General features: G+C 42.2%; 1 protein-coding gene across 1 annotated transcript in view; it reads left to right on the top strand.

The window, feature by feature from the left end:
• KIF5B (kinesin family member 5B) overlaps positions 1-25,005 on the top strand; it is a 91,525-nt gene that overhangs the window by 7,492 nt on the left and 59,028 nt on the right. Inside the window, exon 2 of the mRNA XM_080686169.1 lies at positions 11,309-11,396. Coding sequence (XP_080542295.1) covers positions 11,309-11,396 — 88 coding nt within the window. The remainder of the gene's footprint in view (positions 1-11,308; positions 11,397-25,005) is intronic.

Genomic DNA, 25,005 nt, shown 5'->3' with positions numbered 1-25,005 from the left:
TATTCATAGTCCTACTTTAGTAAGATTGTATAGGTAGTTTGCATTTTTGCTATGTGGTGATTCCAGAGTAAGTAGCTACATAATGTATTTTTGAGGCAGGTTTTACTATTACTTACTATTTTTAGCATATCTCTTTCTAAATGGTTTATAAGCACTGTTTTTTTTTTTTTTGATGTAAAAATGGAGATAAGGGGTTAAAGTTCAGTAGTATTCTTTCTGTTTTTTTATGTTTATTTTAAGAAAATTTTGTTATTTAATTTATTTTGGAAGGATGCAGCTGTCTTCATGCTTTATCTTTTCTATTGATTAACTTGTTTCTTGCAAGCAAAATTAGAATTAGTCATTGTTTAAATTTTGCTTTCATACTTCTTTTTTCCTACATCTGTTATTAAATGTATATTTGGCTAGTAGCAATCTATTCTTGACTCCTTTCCAGGTTGTGAGATCTTTAAAGCTAGAGACTATCTCCATTTCAAGTCAGTTATCATTATTTGATCACTTATATTAATTAGTATTCAGGACTATTATTATCCTCTATTCTTTGAACACTACAGTCTATACTAAAATATTATTTCTAAAATTATTACTTATTTACAGTATCTGTTGCCTTCTAGGTGCTAAATAAATGTTTGCTGAATAAATGAAGAGGGGAAATTATTTTCTTGTTGCATAGAATAAAATAGCATGGTTTATCACTGGGTGGTGATTGTTCTTTTGAATGTACTTGTTTTGTGTTTGCTTCCAGAATTGTTTATTATGAATACATCTTGTATAATCAGTAAAATAATAGATTGGCGTTGTTGTTGTTGTTTTTTGTGTTTTTTTTTTGCCACGCCTGTAGGCTTGAATGTTAATGTCTCAGGGGTATCTTAGCCAAAGGACACTTTTATGTATGTCTTAGCCAAAGTGTGATCAGACATTGAGATGCCTTTTAATTGACACCAGAGCTGATCATCTTAGTATATCCGTCAGGAATGCTTTCAGCTGCAGAGTGAAAACAACAAAGAGAGGTTTAAATAAGAGGTTATTTCTCTCATAAAAAGTTTATATATAGGCCTTTGCCGCTACTACTTATTGATTCTTATCCTTTGTCTTCCTTAGTTATTGACTTTTCATGATTTTTATCATGTTTGCAAAATGGATGTTACAACTCCAGACATTTATTCCAGAAAGGAGAAAGGGCAGTCTCAGCTGAGAATTGTTCTTTTCATCAGGAAAACAAAACTCTTCTCCAAGACCTTCCAGCAAATCATCACTTACTTCATAGTATCCAGAACTGGGTCAAGTGGCCACTAGTTGCAAGGAAACTAGGCTAACAAGTGGTTAGCTTTTCAGCCTATCTAATGGAAATTAGTAAGGGGAATTGGGAATGGCTTCACATAACCTTCAGTCTTACTTGGAGGAGGGGGATTGTGGGATAAAAAGTAAAGTTTTGGGGTGTGTGTGTGTGTGTGTTTTAAGATAAGACCCAGGAAGTATTCTATAATGTTAAGGATTTTTTCTGGAGTCGTGATTATTTTGCATTTTAGGGTCCAGCTCCCTTCTCTTTTCATCTATAGATGCTTTCCTATATCAGTAGCTTGTTCTTTTGAGCATTAAAACTTGCTCAGATCTTGCCCATCTTTAAAAAAATATTTTTCTTAGATCCACAGCCGGATAGAAATCTACTTGATTACCTTCCATTCTTTTTTTCAACCTATTACAATCTGATCTTTGTCTTTTGATACTTTTCAGTTTTGTCTTGACCTCACAGCTATATTTGACACAAGCAGTCCCTCCTTGAAAGTTCCTCCTTGATTTGCATGGACATTATACTCTTGATTTTTCATTCTATGTCTCTTGCTCTTCAGACTACATAAGCAGTTCTCTAAATGTGGTCCCCAAGGTGGAGTCCCCAAGATCCTTTCTGAGTGCTCACAAGGTCAAAACTATATTCAAACACTGAGATGTTACTTGCCATTTTTACTGTGTTGGCATTTGCATTTGATCTTTGCTTCTTAGACTTTTAAACTAGAGGCACAGTGCACAAAATTTGTGAATGGGTAGATCGCCTTGCGGGCAATCAGGGCCAATCAGGTTCCCAGCCTCCCTGCCTCCTCCTTCCCTTGCTCCCTCAGCACCCCACAGCCACTGCTGGTCACCCGCCCTGTTCCGCACTGCCCCCCTGGTGGTCAGTGCTAGTCATAGCAAGCAATCAAACTCCTGGTCTCTGGGTCAAACTCCCAAGGACGTTACATCGTTTGGTTTCTTTCTCTTTTTTTTAAAATATATTTTTATTGATTTCAGAGAGGAGGAGGAGGAAGAGAGAGATAGAAACATCAATGATGTTTGCACACCCCACACTGGGGATTGAGCCCGCTACCCAGGCATGTGCCCTGCCTGGGAACCAAACCTTGACCTCCTGGTTCATAGGTCACTGCTCAACCACTGAGCCACACTGGTCCGGCATCATTTGGTTTCTTGAATGCTACAAGCTCCTTTATGCCTTAGGATCTTTAAGCATCCTATTCCCAGTGCCTGGACTACTTACCCAAACTCACCCTCTCTCATGACTAACATTGAAGAAAGTGACAGTGAGCTGGGTGCTTTTTATTAGGCAGTTCTGAAATATCCCTTCTCCATTATTTTCCTGATATTCTTATGCCTTTCCCCAGACTCAGGTTTCCTTTAAAGGCTTTCATGGTGTTGTGGCAGAATGCACAGGAGAACAATCAGTCAGCACTGAGGGAGGAAAGTTTTAACCTTTATTTTGCAGATCTGCTAGTCCAGGGGAATTCCGGATCCAAAGCCTGAACTGAACTTGTGGGGAGGCTCTGACCTATATATCTCCTCCTGTGGTGGGCCCCTGATGGTCCGCCCAAGTCAGTCTTGGTGGGGTCTTGGGGGCATGCTCCGCAGCTCCACCCAAGTCAGCTGTGGTGGGACCCTGGGGTTAGACTCTGCAGCTCTGCCCAGGTTCAGTCAGAGTGGGGAAGTAAGAATACAGTTTTAACCAGATACTGAACTAGGTTGCAAGCTCCCCCCACCAGATACTGAACTAAGTTGCAAGCTCCCCCCATTTTCCTTTTCATTCCCCCCTCTTGTTCCGCAAGCAGTTCTTAGCCTTGGGATTACAAAAGACTCAGGAATTGGGGATAAGGTTGGTGACCACTCTAGCTACTTCCTGCTAGAGGGGGGTGGGGGGACAAAAAAGTAGGTTCAGTATCCCGAGTCTTCACCATCTTTCCCAAGGGGTCGTTGGAGTAGCAAGGGCAGAGAAGTTCTCCTCCCAGTACCAGTCTGAGGTTCCGGCGACACTTGTATGAAGACAGAATAAAACTGTTAGGAAAAAACAAAAACAATAATTATCCAGCTAGGAGGGCATAAGGAGATTTAGGTCAGTCAGCCAGATCCGCTATCTTCTTGAAGATGATCCGCAGGGGGTGGTTCAGGTCAGAGGTCACCTTCCACTCTGGATGCTGATTGTCCAGTTGGTGGGCTGCTTTTACTCAGGAGAGGTGGATCAGGTGTTTAGTCCTGCAACTTTGAGAGCTGAGGGAGTGGTTAGTACGACTGGATAAGGTCCCTTCCAGGTTGGCTTAAGGCAGTGGTCGGCAAACTCATTAGTCAACAGAGCCAAATATCAACAGTACAACGATTGAAATTTCTTTTGAGAGCCAAATTTTTTAAACTTAAACTTCTTCTAACGCCACTTCTTCAAAATAGACTCGCCCAGGCTGTGGTATTTTGTGGAAGAGCCACACTCAAGGGGCCAAAGAACCGCATGTGGCTCGCGAGCCGCAGTTTGCCGACCACTGGCTTAAGGGGTTTCTTTTTTCAACCTAAACCTGGTGCCCAGGCTTGTGAGGATGCACAGCTGTTCCTAGAGAGATGGGCCATCGATCAGTAACCCATCTGTGGACTTCAAGGATAGTTTTCCCAAGTCCCTATAGCTGTTTCTGAATTTCTGAGTTCCCTATTTCCCCCAAATCTCCCTTTGGCTGAATTAAGGAAGGGTGTCTGCCATATAGAATTTCAAATGGAGAGAACCCTACCCTGGCTCTCGGGGCACAGCACACCTGCAGGAGCAGAATTGGTAAGATATCTGTCCAGGGTAAGTTCGTCTCCTGGCATAGCTTAGCCATAGCCTGATTGAGAGTCCGTTTCATGCGTTCTACTTTCCCTGAACTCTGGGGCCTGTAGGCTGTATTTAAGTTCCACTTAATTCCTAAGGCCTTAGCTACCTTACCTGCTATACTACCTCAGCTATAAAGGCTGGGCCATTATCTGACCCTATGGTTAATGGCATTCCATACCACAGAATTATGTCCTTCAGTAATGCCTTAGTGACTTCTCGCCTTCTCCGTGTGGGTAGGATATGCCTCAACCCACCCTGAAAAGGTGCAGACAAAAACTAAAAGATATTTATTTCCTCTACTAGGCCCTATTTCTGTAAAGTCTACCTCTAGATCTTTAAAGGGAGCCTGCCCACAGCGCTGAATTCGGTCCTACAGGCCCCTGCCTTGCATTGTTCTATGCACAGAGGAGGCAGTGCTGAGAGACTCAGGTGCATAAGGAGGGAGATGGGCAGTTAGATAGTATCTGCTTAACAAGGTTTCTAGAGCCGTCTTCCCTAAATGGGTAAGTTCATGCTGCTGGAGGACTACTCTGAGCTAACTGTTCTGGAACGTAGACCCTATGACCTGGGAATATCGACCAACCTTCCTTCGTCCTTTTACCCCCTTCTCATTGGGCCCATTTTTCTTCTTGAGGGGTGTATTTCGGAGGTTCAGGTAATTCAGGAACCAGCATGATCCACGATGGCGCCACCCGCCCCTTAGCAGCTAGCCTTGCCGCTGTGTCTGCGCAAGAGTTCCCTTCTGACACTGAGTCTTTTCCTTTTTGGTGTCCTCTACAATGGATGACTGCTACTTTCTTGGGCTCCCAGACTGCTTCTAGTAACTTCAAGATCTCATTCTGATTTTTTATTTCTTTTCCTCCGGCCATCAGGAGCCCCCTTTCCTTGTACATGGCCCCATGGATATGCAGGGTAGTGAAGGCATAGCGCAAGTCAGTGCAGACGTTGGCACGCTTATCCTTACTGAGATTTAAGGCCCTGACTGGGGCCCAAAGTTCTGCACTCTGCACTAACCATCCTTCAGGCAGGGCCTGTGCCTCTGTTATCTCAAAGTTTGATACCACTGCATACCTGGCTCGTCTTTTTCCTTCATCTAGGAAGCTACTACTGTCCATGAACAATATTAAGTCTGGATTCTGTAGAGGCCTTTCTGTTAGATCTGGCTGGCTGGAGTAAACCTCCTCTAGGACTTCTAGACAATCATGCTCAGGGGTACCCTCTGCGATGGGTAGGAAAGTGGCAGGATTAAGAGTTCTTACTGCCTCTAATCTTACTCGTGGATTTTCACATAGGAGCCCTTGGTATTGAGTCATCCGAGCATGAGGCACTTAACATTTAAGTTCTGCCCCAGAGTGAGTTTGTCTGCCTCTTTGACTAATAAGGCCATGGCTGCAAGGGCCCTGAGGCATGGGGGCCACCCAGAGGCAACTGGGTCAGTCTTGGGAGAGGTAGGCTACTGGCCTCTGCCAGGGTCCCAACTCCTGAGTCAGAACTCTAGGACTACCCCATTGTTTTTTTGAAGGAAAAGGTGTAAGTTCCAAGTTGCATCTGGGAGTCCTAGGGCTGGTGCCTCGGTGAGCTTTGTCTTTATGGTCACGAAGGCTTTTTCCTGTTCAGGACCTCAGTTAATGGGTGCCTTTTCCTCTCCTTTTAAGGCTTCATGAGGGGCTTAGCTAGATCTGAGAATCCTGGGATCCAAATTCAACAGAACCCCGCTGCCCCTAGGAATTCCCGAATCTGTCGCCGGGTGCTGGGGACTGGTGTGGCACATACTACCTATTTTCTTTCAGTCCCTAGTCTTTGTTTCCCTTGGGTAATTAGGAAACCTAGGTATTTGACTTCCCTCTGATAGATTTGAGCCTTCCTTTTGGACACCAGTAACCTGTTTCAGTTAAGAGTCTTAGAAAGGTTTGTGTTCTTTCCCAGCACTGTGTTCACATGGAGCTAGCCCAGCTGTGGGCAAACTAAGGCCCGCGGGCCGGATCCGGCCCGTTCAGCTGTTTTATCCAGCCCGTGGAGCCGAAAGAGCAGAGGGTTCTCTTGCTCTCCCCTCCGCTCCTTCACCAGCAGCAGTGTTAACATGGCAACGTCGGGAAACATGGCCGCAGCTCCTTCTTCTGAGTGGGCGGATTTATATCTGCCCATTCAGTAGAAGGAACAACCTCTCAATCTTCCAGAGGCTCCTTGTAATGCCCGCGGACGCGTCCCCTGACATCACCCTGGGAATGCATGGTGATGTAGGGAGACACGCCCCTGGAGAGCACAGTATCAGAGCATTAGCTAAAAAGGAGACCAACAACACTGTTCCCACTGAAGTCGATGTTTTAAAGACCAAAAATCTTTCAACCCAGTCTACATTGCCATCTACATCTATGTCCCGGGCATAATTTGGAAGTTGCACTAAAGAAAATGTTTAATTTACTGTTTACACATTTTGTTCTTTTCTATTTGTTTTAGTTTTAAATTATTTTATTATATTTAAGTTTAATTTGAAAGGCTTTTGTACCTTTCCTTTGTTAGGCAATTTTATTTTGCCTTTGCCATCTTCAATATAAGGTATGTTATTGTGCTATGATTCCTCCATTTTTTGAAGTTTCAAATTATAATAATTAGTGTTTACATTCTTCTTGTTAAAATGTTTGAAATGAATAAAACTATTGAAATAATAAAAAAAAAAGACCGTACCCTTTTATGTAATGATGTTTACTTTGAATTTATATTAGTTCACACAAACACTCCATCCATGCTTTTGTTCTGGCCCTCCGGTCCAGTTTAAGAACCCATTGTGGCCCTCGAGTCAAAAAGTTTGCCCACCCCTGAGCTAGCCAGTAGGAGGTCGTCTACATATTGGAGTAGATTGCACCCCACGTCCTGTCCTGGAAATTTGGACAAATCTGCTACTAGTGCTCCACTAAAAAGAGTTGTTGAGTTCTTGAACCCTTGTGGCAGTCTGGTCCAGGTGAACTGTTCCTTATTCCTGTGGTTGGGTTTTCTCACTCAAAGGCAAACGGGATGACTGGAGGGTGTCAGCTGAAGGCAGAAAAAGGAAATTTTACATGCTGTGCCCCAGGCTTCAAGTCAATTAGCACTGGGGCGTGGTTCTTAGCCAGGCCCAGGGGATTTCCTTCTGTCCAGACCAGCGGGAATTCCTTCTCTACTTCAGGCTCTAATTGTGAGTTCTTTGAATGGGAGGTGTGAAGTCTTCATTCTTCCTCCCTAGATACTGCTAAAGACAGGATCTTTGGAGAAGTCTCCTCACCTAAGTGCAGTTGTGCTGAGCCGTCGGGGCAAAGGTGGTTTCTGCTCTCATTTTGGCTAAAAGGTCTCTGCCCATTAGAGGGACCAGGCAATCTGGCAAATACAGGAATTCATGAACCACCTGGTGGCCGCCTAACTGACATCTGCGGGGGTGGCAGAATGGTCTGGAGGTGTGGTCCCCAGTAGCTCCAATAATGATGACTTCCCATCCTAAGAGGGGAACTACTTTCTGAGTAACTACCAAGTGCTCTGCCCCTGTATCAACCATAAAGTTCACAGTCTGGCCTCCAATTTTCATTTCAACCATGGACTCATAAGGGCCCAGTTGGAAAGAGCCCAGTCTGTCCTAGTCGGAGTCAGATGCCGCCAGTCCGATGAGGTCTGCCTCAGGCGGCTCTGGCCGATAGTAGCTGGGTGGTTTGGATGGCCTTGCCTGCTTCTTCTGGCAGCTCAGGTATTCATTCTTCCAATGTCCTACTTCTTTACAATAGGCACACTGGTCCCATTTAAGATTTGTCCTTCCTTTTCCTGACTTGGCTCCTTGCTGTCTCCCTTTCCTTTTCTGGGAGCTAGCTTCTATAACATCCGTTGCAATCAGAATTGCTTTCCTTTTTAGTTTCTCCTTAGCCTCCTTTTTTAGCTGCATTGTCCCAATTAATGAAAACCTTGTTTGCTATTTCTAGTAGCTCGGTTGCATTCTTTCCCACAAATCCTTCAAGCTTCTGTAGCTTTCTCCTTATGTCTGGCTGAGCCTGACTAATGAAGGTGCATTGACTATAGTTTGATTCTCTGAGGCCTCTGGGTCAAAGGGAGTGTAAACTCAATATGCTTCACAGTGTCTCTCATAAAAGGCTGCCAGACTTTCATCAGGCCTCTGGAAAACCTCAGAAGTCTTGGCCATATTAGTGGGCTTCTTGGTCCCATCCCGGAGCCCCTGGAGGAAGGCCAGCCAGTATCTCTCTAATCTGGCCCTCCCATCCTCCAAATTTGGGTCCCATCTGGGTTCCACATCTGGGAGAACCTCCCTGGCCCATCTGTCTGTGTCTAATGTCCCTGGCGGGGCCTGGGTCTGGAGCCATTTCCAAGCTTCTATTATTATTCTCATGCGCTCCTCAGTGTTAAAGAGCGTGAGAAGGAGTTGCTTGCAGTCGACCCAAGTGGGCTTATGGGTCTGAAAGATTGGCTTGAGGTTTTTTGGAGTAAGCGGGAGTATGATGCTTCCAATTTAAGAGATTGGTCGTAGTGAGAGGCTGGTGGTAAAAGACCGATTCCCCCTCTTGTGGGGTCCTGTTTTCTCCAATTATATGAGGACCCTGCATTTCTCGGAGGGGCATCTGGAAAGCCGGGAGTGGTTTGGGTCCCCGACCAGCTGAGTGCAAACATCATCCAACTGGCTCTGGAGAGTCTGGTTGAGGGGAGACGGAAGGAGGTGGTATATCTAAGCTTCTGGCTAGGCAAAGAGGCACTGGGTACTGCTTGAGGCACTTATAGAGGTGGTAGAACTGGCAGGGCTTCCTCAGGGGGTTCCTGCAGAATAGGAGACTTATTCTACTTCTGAGGAGCCTGCCATTTTTCCTTATATACACAAAACCCAATCCAAAGTGACTTAATAGCTACTGGTCAATATAAGGGAATTGGTCAGGATGACCTGAGTCTCCTGTGATAATTCTGTGAACATTCCTGATCGTGGGGACATCCAGTGTGCCCTCTGGTGGCCATCCTACTCCAAAAGATGGCCAGTCTATTTCACACATCCTTTTTAACTCCCAGGGGACTAGTTTTACTCCGTAGTCCCCAATAAACCCCCTTTTAAAATTCCTTAACATACATTCTAAGACAGTGGAGTTTGAGGAGGAGCTATTATCCACGTTGCAGGGAGGGACCCAGTTGCCTTTTCTAACTTCATTTGTCCTTGGGTATGGACAGCAAATGACACTAATCAGATTTCTATCAGTCTCCCTGAGTACATTGACATAAACTATTTAACCTCTGTTTAGGGAGGCCCCCACCCGTGCACCAGACCTCAATCCTATCTAATAAAAGAGTAATATGCAAATTGACCATCACTCCAACACACAAGATGGCTGCCCCCATGTGGTCAAAGATCCTGCCCCCTTGTGGACACAAGATGGCCACCACAAGATGGCCAGCAGGGGAGGGCAGTTGGGAGGGACCAGGCCTGCAAGGGAGAGCAGTTGGGGGCGATCAAGCCTGCAGGGGAGGGCAGTTAGGGGTGACCAAGCTGGCAGAGGAGGGAAGTTGGGGGTGACCAGGCCTGCAGGGGAGAGTAGTTGGGGGGGACCAGGCCTGCAGGGGAAGGCAGGGGTGACCAGGTCTGCAGGGGAGAGCAGTTGGGGGGGGACCAGGCCTGCCGGGGAGGGCAGTTAGGGGTGACCAGGCCTGCAGGGGAGGGCAGTTAGGGGAAAACAGGCTGGCAAGGGAGCAGTTAGGCATCAATCAGGCTGGCAGGGGAGTAGTTAGGGGGTGATCAGGCTGGCAGGCAGAAGCAGTTAGGGGCAATCAGGAAGGCAGGCAGGCGAGCAGTTGGGAGCCAGCAGTACTGGATTGTGAGAGGGACCCCTTAAACGGGCAGTCAGACATCCCTCGAGGGGTCCCAGATTGGAGAGGGTGCAGGCTGGGCTGAGGGACACCTCCCCCCCCATGCACGAATTTCGTGCACCGGGCCTCTAGTTTAAACAATAAAGACATAACATTCCCCACTAAAAACTTTGAATCACCACAGAAACTCAGGAAAGTTCAACCTTTATTTAGCAGTTCTCCTAGTCCAGGGGAATTCCGGATCCAAAGCCTGAACTGAACTTGTGGGTAGGCTCTGACCTATATATCTCCTCCTCTGGTGAGGGGTTTTGGGGGCATGCTCCGCCCAAGTCAGCTGTGATGGGGCCCTGGGGTTAGGCTCTGCAGCTCCGCCCAGGTTTAGTCAGAGTGGGGAAGTAAGACTATAGTTTTAACCAGATACTGAACTAGGTTGCAAGTCCCCCCATTTTCCTTTTCAATAGTATTTTCATAATACTTGGTTGCATGAGTCAGAATTCTAGTCAGAATTAATTATTTGTCTGATGTTAATCCCACTAATTACTTATTTTCCACTAAAAGAGAGAGTGAATCTGTCTTGGTTGTCATTCTCGCATGTCATTCTAGTATCATAGGCATTCCATAAATTTTTTTTCAATTAATGAATAATTGAAAAGCTGTTGCAGTAAACTGTAGAGCTGAATGGATTAATGGAAAGAGCCCTGAAATGAAAGACTAGAGATCTGGGTTTGAATTTTAATTTTGTCCCAATTTTTGTATCTTTCAGGATTCGAATTTCTTTATCTGCAAAATTTTATTAGTATTTTTTTAACTTTTATTTTTTTATATATGTTTTTATTTATTTTAGAGAGAGAAAAGGAGAGGGAGAGAGATAGAAACATCCATGATGAAAGAATCAATTAGCTGCCTTCCACCAGCCCCTTAATGGGGATTGAGCCCACAACGTGGGCATGTGCTCTAAAAGGGAAATTGAACTGTGACCTCCTGGTTCATGAGTCAATGCTCAACCACAGCCACATCAGCCAAGCATGATAATAGTATTGAAAATATAGTCTCAACCCCTGCCAGCATAGACACTCAACAAATCAGAATTCACTGGCAGTATTCAAGTGCCTACCATAATAGTGCTAATTATCATTTGTGTGCTAGGCCCTGGATATATAACAAAGACTAAAGCAGACATTCTTATTTTTGTAGAGTTTATTTTAGTGGATCTGTACTTGGTGATCCCTAAAGTTTTTGCCGTAAAGATTCTATGACATGAAGTGATGCAGAATAGGTATTCTGTTGTGAAGGTTAAATATATGTTGTTATCTTTAAAGGAGCTTAAAATCCATTTTAATTTGTGTAGTTGAAACTTTTGTTTTTGTTTTTCAGACCAAGCCTTATGCATTTGATCGGGTATTCCAGTCAAACACATCGCAAGAGCAAGTGTATAATGACTGTGCAAAGAAGATTGTAAAAGGTGAATATATTTAATCTGCTAAGTTGTCCCAGCAATAAGTAAAATTTTGTTTGCAATCTTGCCATTGACCCAACATTCTTTTTCATTTTAATGTCCTTTTTCTTATTTAAACAACTTTTTTTGAGCAATTAACTAGTAAAAAGGTCAAATGCAATTAGTATTTGCCTAAATTCCATGACTTAATTTATATACAGTACCTAGTGCATGGTGTTGTTGTAAGAATTATAATATTATACTGTACTGTTATTGAAAGATGCATTTCTATTAGATATTCCCAGGATAGTTTCTAAGGTAACAATTATAGAAATACAGCAGCATGAGAATGAAAATAAGATAGCTAGATGGGTTTCTAAAAAATAGTCGATAATGGCAGTCATTCTTCCATTTCATTGTTATTCCTTCTGTAAAGACTTGTAGTCAGCAGAGAAATCTTTGAGTAATTTAACTCGAGTCACCAGGGGTGAGAAAAGTATTCACATTCCAGGTAATACTGTTAACTTATACTAGGATATTTTTCCATTTCATATTTTCTAAAACCATAGAACTCTAGAGCTGAGTGGGTGTTAAGTGATTATCTGGACTTCTAGTTACATAAATCCCTTTTCTCAAAGAGATCTTACAGTTAAGTAGCCATTATTTTATGATTTATTCCATTTTTTGAAAGCTCTAATTGTTAAAAAGTTCTGCTTAAATTGGGGAAAAATTTATCTTTTTGTAGCATTCACCAGGGTAGGGAAGTTGGGATTCAGAGGTTAGGATTTAGTAGGAGCACAGACAGTAACAGGAGAGAAGGTTGAGTTTGTTGATAGAAGTAGGTTTATAGACGTGATGGAGGGAAAATGTAGATGTTCTCTTCATATTAATTTCATTTTGTCTATTATATAGGAAGCAAAGTCATCACAGAGTAAGGATAGGGGAGGAGGTTCCAGGAAAAGGTATGAAGTCAGCTGTCTATCAGTATAGAAGTCAGTGCATTAGGAAAATATGGAAATATTGCCAGGTAGCATTAAGGGCTCACTTGAGGTTAGATTCCAGAAGAGTTGACTTTACCCAGTTGGGGTTTTGCCAGGTGAGTACAAAAGGGAAAAGAAGGACAAGAGAATTGAAGATGTTGTCAAGAGAGTGATGATAATGGTGAACCATGGAATCTAAGGTGGGTGAGAGGAAGGAGGACATGAGGGAGGCAGATATGAAGGAAAGGTGGTGTAATTGTCTCAGTAGAGTCAAAAATTTGTTGAAATTAGGTTCCAAGAAGGAATAATGGGAGGTAGATACTTGAAATTGAGATTAGGGAGGCAGTACAGTTAGTAATGAAAAGGTCCTATGATGTGACTGTAGAGTTGGCATCTGAAGGAGTAAAGAATAAGATCCTGGAAGGGTGGCGGGGGGAAGATCATGGAGAAAATTGGATCAAGTATTTGAAAAGCCAGGGTATTTTAGTGGAATCATCTGTATTGACATTGAAACCACCAAGAATTAAAATACGAATGTTATTGATGGGAGACAGTGTTCTGGATGCTGTGAAATCTTCATAAAAAGAGGGAGAATTAAGTTGTGATTCTGTAAATGATTGCAGCAAAGGAATCAGCAGTGTCAACTTTTGTTGTAATCATCAAATGGTTTTCCATGATGGAACACAATTATATTACATTCTTTGTGATAACATTTGTTATCAGTAAAACCTAAGATTACATTAGCTTATATTATAAAGTTAATGATTCAGATGAACTCCTGGACAGTTTAAATGTTCAGGTCTTTTTTACACCTGTGTTAACCAACATGAAACCCCAATCCGCATTTGAATATTGACGTTTTTAATCTGAGTGCAGGTCTTTTAGGTGTAAATTTCAGTTCATTTTAACTCTTGATGATATTTTGAGTTTTATTTTTATAATTATCTTTCTAGGGATCTAAGTCAGCTATCAGGATATTTGATAAGTCTATTATCATGTCAAGGTCATTGAAAGTTTTTTTTTTTTAAGTATGTTTTTACTGATTTCAGAGAGAGGGAGGAAGAGAGAGATAGAAACATCAGTGATGAGAGAGAATCATCAATTGGCTGCTCCTGTAAGCCCTCGTGATGGAGTCTGCAACCTGGGCACGTGCCCTTACCAGGAATTGAAACATGACCTCCTGGTTCATGAGTCGAACCTCAACCACTGGGCAACACCAGCTGGATGAAGGTTGTTTTATTTTAATAAGGTCTTCATTTAAGGACATTGAAGCTTGAAAAATGTTACTCTTAAGTCATTTATAAAATGCTTAATGGACCATGGTCCTTAGCCGAATCTTCTAAAAACTGGACAAGATTATTGTCAATTAAATAAATCATACTTTATATTCAACCACCTTCAGATTCTCTCCCCTATACAGTTGTTTAGTTCTTAGCTTGTCAACATATCCACAAAAATATGATGACAAATTTAGATTCTTTTATGAAATTGTGGGACACAACTGGTATTTCTCCAGAGTACCAATTGAGTGATTCTATCCAAACAGGAAATGAGGTTAGTTCATCCATAGCTTTTCCTTGGTGAAATTTTGATATTTTGTCTGCAGTGCCTAGAATAATTTTCCCTTCTTTTGAAAGAAGTATAATATTTACAAGGTACTCATCTTGTGTCTATGGCTTCTAAATCTTACATACAGTAGCTGTGAAATTTTTGTCTATTCTCTTATAAGTAAAAACTTTGATACATTTAAAACTATTATTTGACTGTCCTGCCTCAACCTGAAAGTCTCTTGACAGTGTTTATCCTGTTCCACTTTCAGACAATGTTGTAGAAGATAGTAATAAAATAGGAATACCTCTTCTGTATTAGGTCATATGTTAATATTTTATCACCTTTTCTAGGTAATGCAGGTTTCATTATTCTTTTTCTGCATATTTTGAAAGCTCTTTTTAGGGCCTTAATTTTTGTTTTGTTTTTGTAAGGTACAATTATAGTGGGTTTTTACCTTTCTTATACTATTTCATGGATTTTTATCTCTTTTGTATATCCTCAGTTATATAGTCTTTTCATAAAAATCTCATACGTAACTTTCTGAGAACTCTTTGAAATCTATTGTCCTGAAGTCTAGAGTACATATTTCTACTCCTTTTGTTCTGTTATATTACTGTTTACAATTCTAAGGTGAAATCATTTTTTTCCCCCCTGAGTTTTTCCTCCTTTTCTCGAAATGTTGGTCTCTTTTACTTCACCAGCAAGTTCCTGCTTTCCTGTTTGGAATCAAGTTCTGAACAGCAGTTCTCTTTTACTTATTTAAACTTACTTTTTTAAAATTCTTTTTTAAATCTTTATTGTTGAGAGTATTACAGATGTCCCCCTCTTTTCTCCCTATTGACACCCTCCACCAAGTTCCCACCCCACCCCAGGCTTTCACCACCTTATTGTCTGTGTCCATAGGTAATGCATGTATGCATATAAGATCTTTGGTTAATCTTTTCCCAGCCCAACCCCTCTGAGATTCCTTAGTCTGTTCCATGTTCCCATGCCTGTGATTCTATTTTATTCATCACTTCCATTTTGTTCATTTATTTCTTGCTCGTTTATTTTGATTTTTAGATTCAATAGTTGCTAGATATGTATTTATTCCATTTTATTGTTCATATTTTTGATCTTCTTCTTTACCTCTTCTTAAAGAATACCCTTCAGCATTTCATGTAATACTGATTTGGTGGTGATGAACCCCTTTAGCTTTTTCTTGTTTGTGAAGCTCTTTATCTGATCTTTAATTCTAAATGATAGCTTGACTGGGTAATCTTGCTTATAGGCCCTTGCTCTTCATCACTTTGGATATTTCTTGACACTCCCTTCTGGCCTGCAAAGTTTCTGTTGAGAAATCACCTGACAGTCGTATGGGCGCTCCCTTGTAGGTGATTAATAACTGCTTTGCTCTTGCTGCTTTTAAGATTCTCTTTTGTCTTTAACCTTTCACATTTTAATTATGATTATCTTGGTTTGGGCCTCTTTGGGTTAATCTTGTTTGGGACTCTGTGCTTTCTGGATTTGTAAGTCAATTTCTTTCACAAAGTAGGGGAAGTTTTTTGTCATTATTCAATAGGTTTTCAATATCTTGCTCTCTCTCTTCTCCTTGTGGAACCCCCATGATGTGAATGTTGATACCCGTGAAGTTGTCCCAGAGGCTCCTTATACTATCTTCATATTTTTGGATTCTTTTTTTCTTTTTGCTCTTTCTGCTTGGGTGTTTTTTGCTTCCTCATATTCCAAATCGTTGATATGATTCTCAGCATCCTCTACTCTACTGTTGAATCCCTTTAAATTATTCTGTATTTCAGTTAGTGTATGCCTAATTTCCAACTGGTCCTTTTTCATGTCTTTGACATTCTCACTAAGATCCTTGAAAGTCTCACTTAAGTCCCTTGCAGCTCTCATTAAGTCCATTGAAGCTCTCATTGAAATCATTGAGTAACCTTATAACCATTGTTTTGAACTCTTTATCCAGTAGTTTGCTTGCTTCCATTTCTTTCATTTGTAACATGTTTCTTTGTCTCCCCATTTTGGCTTCTTCCCTGTGTTTGTTTATATGCACTAGGTAGAACTGTTATTTCTCCTGGAATTGGTAGAGTGGCCGTGTGTATTAGGTGTCCTATAGGGCCCAGTGACTCAGGCCTCCCCAGTCACCTGAGCTGGGCACTCTAGGTTCACTGCGCCCTGGTGTGGGCTCTGTGCACAGTCTTCTTGTAGTTGAGCCTTGATTGCTGTTGGTGTCACTCTAGGCCAATTGGCTATGAGGACCAGCTGCATCTACAGTGGAAGAGCTGCTGTGCAGCAGACATGCCAAAGAGCTGGACTTGCTTCAGTGGGGTTTTCTTTGGTGCTCACTGAGTCTGCTCCTTGAGTGTGTCACTCACTGTGGCTATGTAGAGTTGTAATCTAGTATGGTCTGAAGCTGTCCAGTGGGTGCACTAGCTCTTGGGGCCTCCTGGGAGATACAAAGTCAGCCACTGCCTAGGGGCCACCTGGCAGGAGCTACAGAGAGCTCTGCAGATGACTGCTACTTGTATTATGCTTAGAAGTGTCCATGTGAGGTCCAACTGTGATGCAAGACAGGCTGTTGCTGGTGCCGGGTCTTGAGCCTTTTATTGATAGGTTTGAGGCATGCTGATTCCAACTGCTGCTTGGTTAAGAGATTTTAGCAAAGTCTGAAGGCTGAGCCAGAACTGGCCATTCATTTGGAAAAGCAACTGCAAACAGTTTGGGTGGGGTTGCAAATTGGATGGGGCAGGGTCTCGGGTCATCACCAGGATGGAGCGAACAATGTGGCTACACTGATGGAAACTCAGATATGACTGCAAATCAGCTCTGTGATGGGGGAGATCCAAGCACAGAAACAATGACCCTTGCATGCACCTAGGTCTACGAGAAAGCTGCCCCCAAGTTCCTGCCCCAATGCCAGACAGTCCAGTTCCTCCTCATATATCCCTGGATTCCCTCAAAGCCACCACCTGGCACTGGAGCTCAGAGGAAGCGGGATCTTGTAAGTTTGTGTGTAGGCCCTTTAAGAGGAATATCTGGGACTCCAGCAGCTTTCATGTAATTCAGCCACAATCCCTGCTGGTTTTTACAGCCCAAAGTTACCGGGATGTCTCTTCCCACTCTGAAACTCTGGGCTGGTGGGCTCGTGTGGGACTGAGACTGTCTGCTTCTCACAGGAAGCCTTGGAGATATCCCTCCCAATTAAGAAAACGCCACATGTGGGTGTTATACCAGATTGTTCCATGCCTGCACCCCTCCTACCAGTCTCAATGTGCTTTCTTCTTTACTTCTCTAGTTGTAGGACTTCCATTCAGCCAGATTTCAGGCAGTTCTGAATGATGTTCTGTATTTTAGTTTTAATTTTTATGTGGTTGTAGGAGGTGGCGAGTACTGGGGTTTTCCTACACCATCATCTTGGTTTTCTTACAGTTCTCTTCTTTGCACTATTGTTAAGCTCACAGGCTTTGGAATCAGACAAACCTAGATTGAAGTCCAGGTTGGCCACTTTCTACATGTGAGACTTTCAGCAAGTTACCTAACCTTTCTACGCCTTTCTAACTCTCCCTTTCCCCAAAATAAGAGTATTGTGGGGATTTGAAAAGATGATTCTGGAGAAGTACCTCACCCAGGACGAAAGTAAGCACACAACAGATGTAAATTGCTACTTTTTTTCCTCCATCTTCTAAGAAGGAACATTATTTTTAATTTAATCAATCATAATAGTACTTAGGGCAAAGCATAGCCTATGATGTTTTCACTCTACGAAATTAGACTTCAAGTATTCATTACAATAGAAACTTTCTCTCACTGTCTCTATCCTGCTTCTTTGCCAGCTTTGTAATTTATACTAGAAAAGTATCACATGGCTATGACTTTTTCCTTTTATCTTCACCCAAATACTCTCTTTTATTTTGGAGGAGACTTCATGTAGTAGCTAGTGAATCTTGTCCTGGATAAGGATATGAATGTGGTGGAGTTACCAATTAAATGCATAGATATAAGGAGAGAGATGAGGTAGAGCAGGCGTCCTCAAACTACGGCCTGCGGGCCACATGCGGCCCGCCGAGGACATTTATCCGGCCCGCTGGGTGCCGCTGCCTGTCCTGCTTAGTAGCCAACTCGTCCCGGGCCCGCAGTGCGCATAGGAATTTGTTCATAGTTGTTTTTTTTTAACCTACAGTCCAGCCCTCCAATGGTCTGAGGGACAGTGAACTGGCCCCCTGTTTAAAAAGTTTGAGGACCCCTGGGATAGAGGTAGGTGGTGGGGGTCTGGTGAGGTGTGAGGACAGTAAACCAATTAAATACATGGTAGGTTGAACTTGGGACAGTCATTGGTGAACACACAAGTCAAAGGGCAAGGTTAGTAACTGTCAATAGGCAAAGATCAGCAGAATGATGGGCCTGCTGGTATTTCATCTGAGTTACAGATTTGATGAGCAAGTTACCAGGAATGACCTGAAAGCTGCTAGTACTCTCTGGGCCCCCGACAGTCCACTGAGGTTGCGTTGTTTCATCATTTTCTGTATAAGTATGTAACTTTATGTAGATTCATTAGATAGATTTTTTTTTTTTTTTTCAAAAAGGCTCACTGACTTGTATTCTATTTTGAATTCAGAATCTGCGTGTTGTCTGCAAATTTGTTTCCCCTGTATTCAGTGCTTGCTGTCTGCCAGGCATCATATCAGGCCTTCATACATTCCCCAGTTTCCAGCCATGGTTTCCTGACCTGGACTGTCTACCACTGAATTCACATTTAATTTTTTCAGATGTAGCTTGCCATATATTTATATAAGTTCTTTGTTACTTGATAACATGTTATAGTGGTTAAGAGTCTTTATGGGTTTACATCCCAGCTCTATCTTACTAGCTATGGAACTATAGGCAAGTTATTTAATCTCTTCATGCCTCAGTAAAATGTGACTAACTAAAAATACCAAATAGTACCTTGCACAGGGTGGTGAAAGGCTTAAATACATTGCAATATGAAAAATTTTTTGAGTCTGGCACATTGTATACTCTAAATGTTAACATTAATAATTTTATGTAGTGACTTCTAATTCTTAGTTTTCCCCTAAACATATATTTTGCTAATGAGGAAGGTAAAGTTCAGAGAGATTAAGCTACTTTTAGAAAGCGATATACTGTTGTCTCACTTGCTAAATATGTTTTTCTTGTTTATAAAGTATGAAAGAAGTAATATTGTTCATAATTGCTCTCCTCTGTTTTTCACAAGAATGGCAAAAGTATATTTAAAAGGGGGAGGGAGCTTTAGAAAGATGCTGTGTGTTAGTGATGATAATAATCATCATCAAGCATTTGAGTTCCTATTAAGTGCCAGGCACTGTGCTAGGAATTAAACACATGCCAGTCTCAAGGAGTTGACACTCTGGTGAGGAAGGCATACAACTAAAGTGACAGTTGCAACAGACAGCAATAAGTATTATGATTAAATCAGATACTATAAGAACACATAGGATAACTAGATTTATTTGGGGGTGGTTATAGAGTTGGGTTGGAGGAAAGAGTAAAGTCTGAGCTAGTCTTTTTTTATCTATCTATCTATCTATCTATCTATCTATCTATAATTAAATTGATTGGGGTGACATCAGCCAGCACGAACATAGAGGTTTCAGGTGTGGGTTTCTATGTTACAAGATCTGTATATTGCACCGTGTGCCTACCACCCAAAGTAAAATCTTATATTAGTACTGGCCAGGTGCATGAAAATTCATGCCCTGGAGGGGGCGTCTCTCAGTCGGGCCTGCCCCCTCTCACAGCCCGGGAGCCCTCAGCGTGGGAGGCAACCCGGCAATCGGGAAGGTGACGCCCCTATCACACCTCTGCTGATGCCACTGCCAGCAGTGCAAGCCTCGGCTGGTCCTGGTTACCTGAGCCGTGGGCAGCCCTAGGCAGCTGGGCAGCTACCATCCAAGGCTTGCCTGCGCCTTGGGCCAGCCCTGGGCGGCTGGGCGGCTGGGGAGCTGAGGGGACTGGGGGACTCAGGAGGCAGGCGCCTTGGCGGAGCTGAGGGGACTGGGCACTGCCATCTTGTGGCTGTGGGTGCTGCCATCTTTGAGGGTGTGGCAGTCAATTAGCATATTCCCTCCTTATTGGCTGTGGGCGCTGCGATGGCATGAGGGTCAATTTGCATATTCCCTCTTTATTAGATAGGATCTCCTCCTCCTCCAGACCCCTTCCCTTTGGCAATCACCACATTGCTCTTTGTGTTCATGAGTTTCAGTTTTATATCATACATATGAGTTAAATCATATAGTTCTTAGCTTTTTCTGACTGACTTCACTTAAAATAATGTTCTCTAGGTCCATCCATGTTGTTGCAAATGGCAGTATTTCATCCTTTGTTATGGCTGAGTAGTATTCCATTGTGTATATGTACCACATCTTTTTTATGGAGTCCTCAGTCTTGGTGGTACACTTTGGTTGTTGCCATGTCTTGACCACCATGAATAATGCTGCAATGAATATAGGGACGCATGTATCTTTTTATATACATAAGTTCAAGTTTTTCGGATATATACCCAGGAGAGGGATTGCTGGGTCATATGGTAGCTGTCTTCTTAATTTTTTGAAGACTCGCCAGAGTGATTTCCATAGTGGTACAACCACTACATTCCCACCAGCAGTGACTTAGGGTTCCCTTTTTTTACAACCTCACTTGTTATTGCTTGTTTTGTTGATAATGGCCAATCTAACAGGTGTGAGGTGGTATCTCATTGTAGTTTTGATTTGCATTTCCCTAATTGCCAGTCAGTTTGAACATCTTTTCATATATCTGTTGGCTATTTGTATGTCTTCTTGGGAATGGTGATTTTCAGGTCCTCTGCGCACATTTTGATTGGATTTTTTGTTTCATGTTGAGTTTTACAAGTTCTTTATATATTTTGGAAATTAAACCTTTGTTGGAGCTACTGTTTAGGTCTGAGAGTAGTTCTATATATTTTGGAGCTCTCTGGTTGTGTGTGTGTGTGTAGAAGTTTTATGTATGTTTTATTGATGTAGTGTCCCCTTTATCATTATAAAGTATCCATCTTTGTCTCTTGTTGTCTTGTAATCTATTTTGTCAGATGTAAGTATGGCTATACCTGCTTTTCTGTGAATGTTATATGGAGAATTATTTTCCACCCTTTTACTTTGAATCTATCTTTGTCTTTGTAGCTTAGATGTGTCTCTTCTAGGTAACATATGGTTGGGTTTTGTTCTTTGTTTTTTTTTATTGTTTAAAGTATTACAAATAATAGTAGTAGATGGGTTTTGTTTTTTGATCCACTCTGCTACTCTGTACTTCTTTATTGGTGAATTCAGACAATTTACATTTAGGGTAATTAATTGATGTATGAAGATTTAGCCATTTTATCTTTTGGTTTTCTGGTAGGTCTGTGCCTCCATTGGTTTTTTTCCTTTATGTTTCTGTCTGTTGTTTTTATCTAGTAGTATTCAGTACTTCTTTCCTCTGTTTCCTTTTTTTTTTTTTTTTTTTTTCAGCTATAAGCCCTGGTTTGGGGATTCTTGTGTGTGGTTACCATTAGGTTATAAAAAACTAGAGGCCCGGTGCACGAAATTCGTGCATGGGGGTGGTGGGTGTGTGTCCCTCAGCCCAACCTGAACCCTTTACAATCTGGGACATCCCTCTCACAATCCAGGACTGCTGGCTCCCAACTGCTCACCTGCCTGCCTGCCTGATTGTCCTTAACCGCTTCTGCCTGCCAGCCTGATCACCCCCTAACCACTCCCCTGCCAGCCTGATCAATGCTTAACTGCTCCCCTGCCAGCTCAATTGCCCCTAACTGCCCCCCCCCCCTGCCGGCTGGGTCACTCCCCTGCTGGCCTGGTTCCCCCCAACTGCCCTTCCCTGCTGGCCTGGTCCCCCCCAACTGCCCTCCCCTGCCAGCCCGGTCACCCTTAACTGCCCTCCCTGGCTGGCCTGCTTGCCCCTAATGCTCTCCCCTGCTGGCATGATTGCCCCCAACTGCCCTCCCCTGCAGGCCTGGTCCCCCCCACAACTGCCCTCCCCTACAGGCCTGGTCTCCCCTAACTTCCCTCCCCCACTGGCCCAGTCACCCCCAACTGCCCTCCTCTGCCAGCCTGGTCACCCCTAACTGCCCTCCCCTGTAGACCTGATTTCCTCCAACTGCCCTCCCTTGCTGGCCTGGTCCCTCCCAACTGTCCTCCCCTGCTGGCATGATCGCCCACAACTGCCCTCCCCTGCCAGCCATCTTGTGGTGGCCATCTTGTGTCCACATGGGGGCGGCCATCTTGACCACATGGGGGTGGCCATCTTGTGTGTTGGAGTGATGGTCAATTTGCATATTATTCTTATTAGATATGATGAAGCTGCATATATATATACCACAGTTGTTTTTTCTTTTGAGTATATCTGATATTCACCTTCCTTTGCCAGTTCAGAACTTTCCCCCCTCCCCTTGTGTGATTTTGTTGTCGTAAATTATCCTGTTTATGCTGTAAGTTTTTTTTTGTGATCTTATAGAGTTGTAACTTTATGTGCTTTGTTTCAGGTAGAATAACTCCTTTGAGTATTTCCTGCAATGAAGGTTTTCTGGTGATAAAATCCTTCAACTTCTGGATGTCTGGGAGCTTCTTTATTTCTCATTTATATTTAAAACATAATTTGGCTGGATATATTATTCCTGGGTTGAATTTCTCTCTTTCAGACATTTGAATATTTGGTTCCACTCTCTTTTGGCTTGTAGAGTTTCTGCTGAGGAGCATTTAAGTCTTTTACCCATTTTGAACTTATTCTTATGTCTAGTATAAGTTTATGGTCTAGTTTCATTTTTTTGCATATACCTGTCCAGTTTTCTCAACATCATTTATTGAAGGGACTATCTTGACTCCATTGTATGCTGTCCCCTCCTTTGTCAAGTACTAATGGAGCATAATGGCTTGGGTCTATTTCTTGGGTCTCTGTGTTGTTCCATTGATCTATATGTCTGTTCTTGTGTTGGTACCAGGCTGTTTTGATTATGGTGGCTTTGTAGTATAATTTCATATCTGGTATTGTGATCCCTCCAACTTTATTCTTCTTTCTCAAGATTGCTATAACTATTTGGGGTCTTTTTTGGGGGGGCGGGGTTTCATATAAATTTTTGGAGTATTCTAGATCTATGCTGTTGGTAATTTAATAGGGATTGCATTTAATCTATAGATTGGTTTAGGTAATATGGACATTTTAATGATATTAATTCTCCCAATCCATAAACACAGTATATATTTTTTTACTTTTTTATATCCTCCTCTATATCTTTTTTTTACATCCTGTAGTTTTCCGAGTACAAGTCTCTTACCTTGTTGCTTAGTTTATTCCTAGGTGTTTTAATTTTTTTTTTATTTCTATGGTAAATGAGATTGGTTTTTTAGTTTCACTTTCTGAGAATTTATTATTGGCGTATAAAAATGCCATAAATATCTGGGTGTTAAAATTGTATCCTGCTACATTGCCAAATTCTTTTATTAAATATAGTAATTTGTAGAGTCTTTAGGATTTTTTGTGTACAATACCATGTCTCTGCGAATAAGGAGAGTTTTACTTCCTCCTTTCCAATTTGGATGCCTGTTGTGTTTTCTACTTGTCTGATCTCTGTGGTAGAAATTCCAAGTACTGTGTTAAATAAGAGTGATGAAAGCGGCCAAAACCGGTTTGGCTCAGTGGATAGAGCGTCGGCCTGCGGACTGAAGGGTCCCGGGTTCGATTCCGGTCAAGGGCATGTACCTTGGTTGCGGGCACATCTCCAGTAGGAGGTGTGCAGGAGGCAGCTGATCGATGTTTCTCTCTTATCGATGTTTCTAACTCTCTATCCCTCTCCCTTCCTCTCTGTAAAAAAATCAATAAAATATATTAAAAAAAAAAAAAAGAGTGATGAAAGCGGATATCCCTGTCTTGTTCCTGTTCTAAGGGGAAATAGATTTAGTTTTTGCCCATTGGGTACATAATGTTGATTGTAGGTGTGTCATATATGGCCTATATTATGTTGAGGTATAATTCCTGTATTTCCACTTTGCTGAGAGTTTTTATCAAGAAAGGGGTGTTGGATTTTGTCAAATGCTTTTCCTGCATCTATTGATATGATCATGTGATTTTTGTCTCTCAAATTTGTTTATGTGATGTATCACGTTTATTGATTTGCGGATATTGTACCATCCTGGCATCCCCGGAATAAATCCCACTTGGTAATGGTGTATGATCTTTTTAGTATATTGTAGACCAGATTTGCTAATATTTTGTTGAGGATTTTAGCTTCTATGTCCATCAGTTATTGTCCCATAGTTTTCTTTCTTTGTAGTGTCTTCATCTGGTTTTAGCGTTAGGATAATGCTGGCCTCATAGAAAGAGATTGGAAGTATTTCTTCCTCTTGGACTTTCTGGAATAATTTGAGGATAGGTATTAGTGGTTCTTTGAAGGTTTGGTAGAACTCCTCTCTGAAGCCGTCCGGACCAGAGCTTTTGTTTGCTTGGAGTGTTTTTATTACTGCTTCTATTTCATCAGTTGATATTGGCCTATTCAGGTTTTGTGATCTTTTTACTGATTCAGTTTCGTGAGATTGTATTTTTCTAGGAATTTGTCCATTTCATCCACATTGTGCAGCTTGTTGATATATACTTGCTCTTAGTATTTTCTTACAATCTTTCATATTTCTTTGGGGTCAGTTATTACTTTACCTCTTTCATTTCTGGTTTTGTTTATTTATCCTCTCTCTTTGTTTCTTGATGAGTCTGGCTAGAGCAGGGGTGGGCAAACTTTTTGACTCGAGGGCCACAATGGGTTCTTAAACTGGACCGGAGGGCCGGAACAAAAGCATGGATGGAGTGTTTGTGTGAACTAATATAAATTCAAAGTAAAGGAGCGTAGGGGAGAGCAAGAGAACCCTCCGCTCTTTCAGCTCCGCAGGCCGGATAGAACAGCCGAACGGGCCGGATCCGGCCCGCAGGCCGTAGTTTGCTCACGGCTGGGCTAGAGGGTCATCAATTTTGTTTATCTTTTCAAAGAACCAGCTCTTGATTTTATTGATCTTTTGTATTGTTGTGGCTTTTTTTGTTGTTTGTTTCTATGCCATTTATTTCTGCTCTAATAT

The sequence above is a fragment of the Plecotus auritus genome (genome assembly GCF_963455305.1).
Source record: "Plecotus auritus genome assembly, chromosome: 1".
NCBI classification, from domain to species: domain Eukaryota; kingdom Metazoa; phylum Chordata; class Mammalia; order Chiroptera; family Vespertilionidae; genus Plecotus; species Plecotus auritus.
Note: the sequence above shows the minus strand (reverse complement) of the source record. Positions and strands in the feature narration are given on the sequence as shown.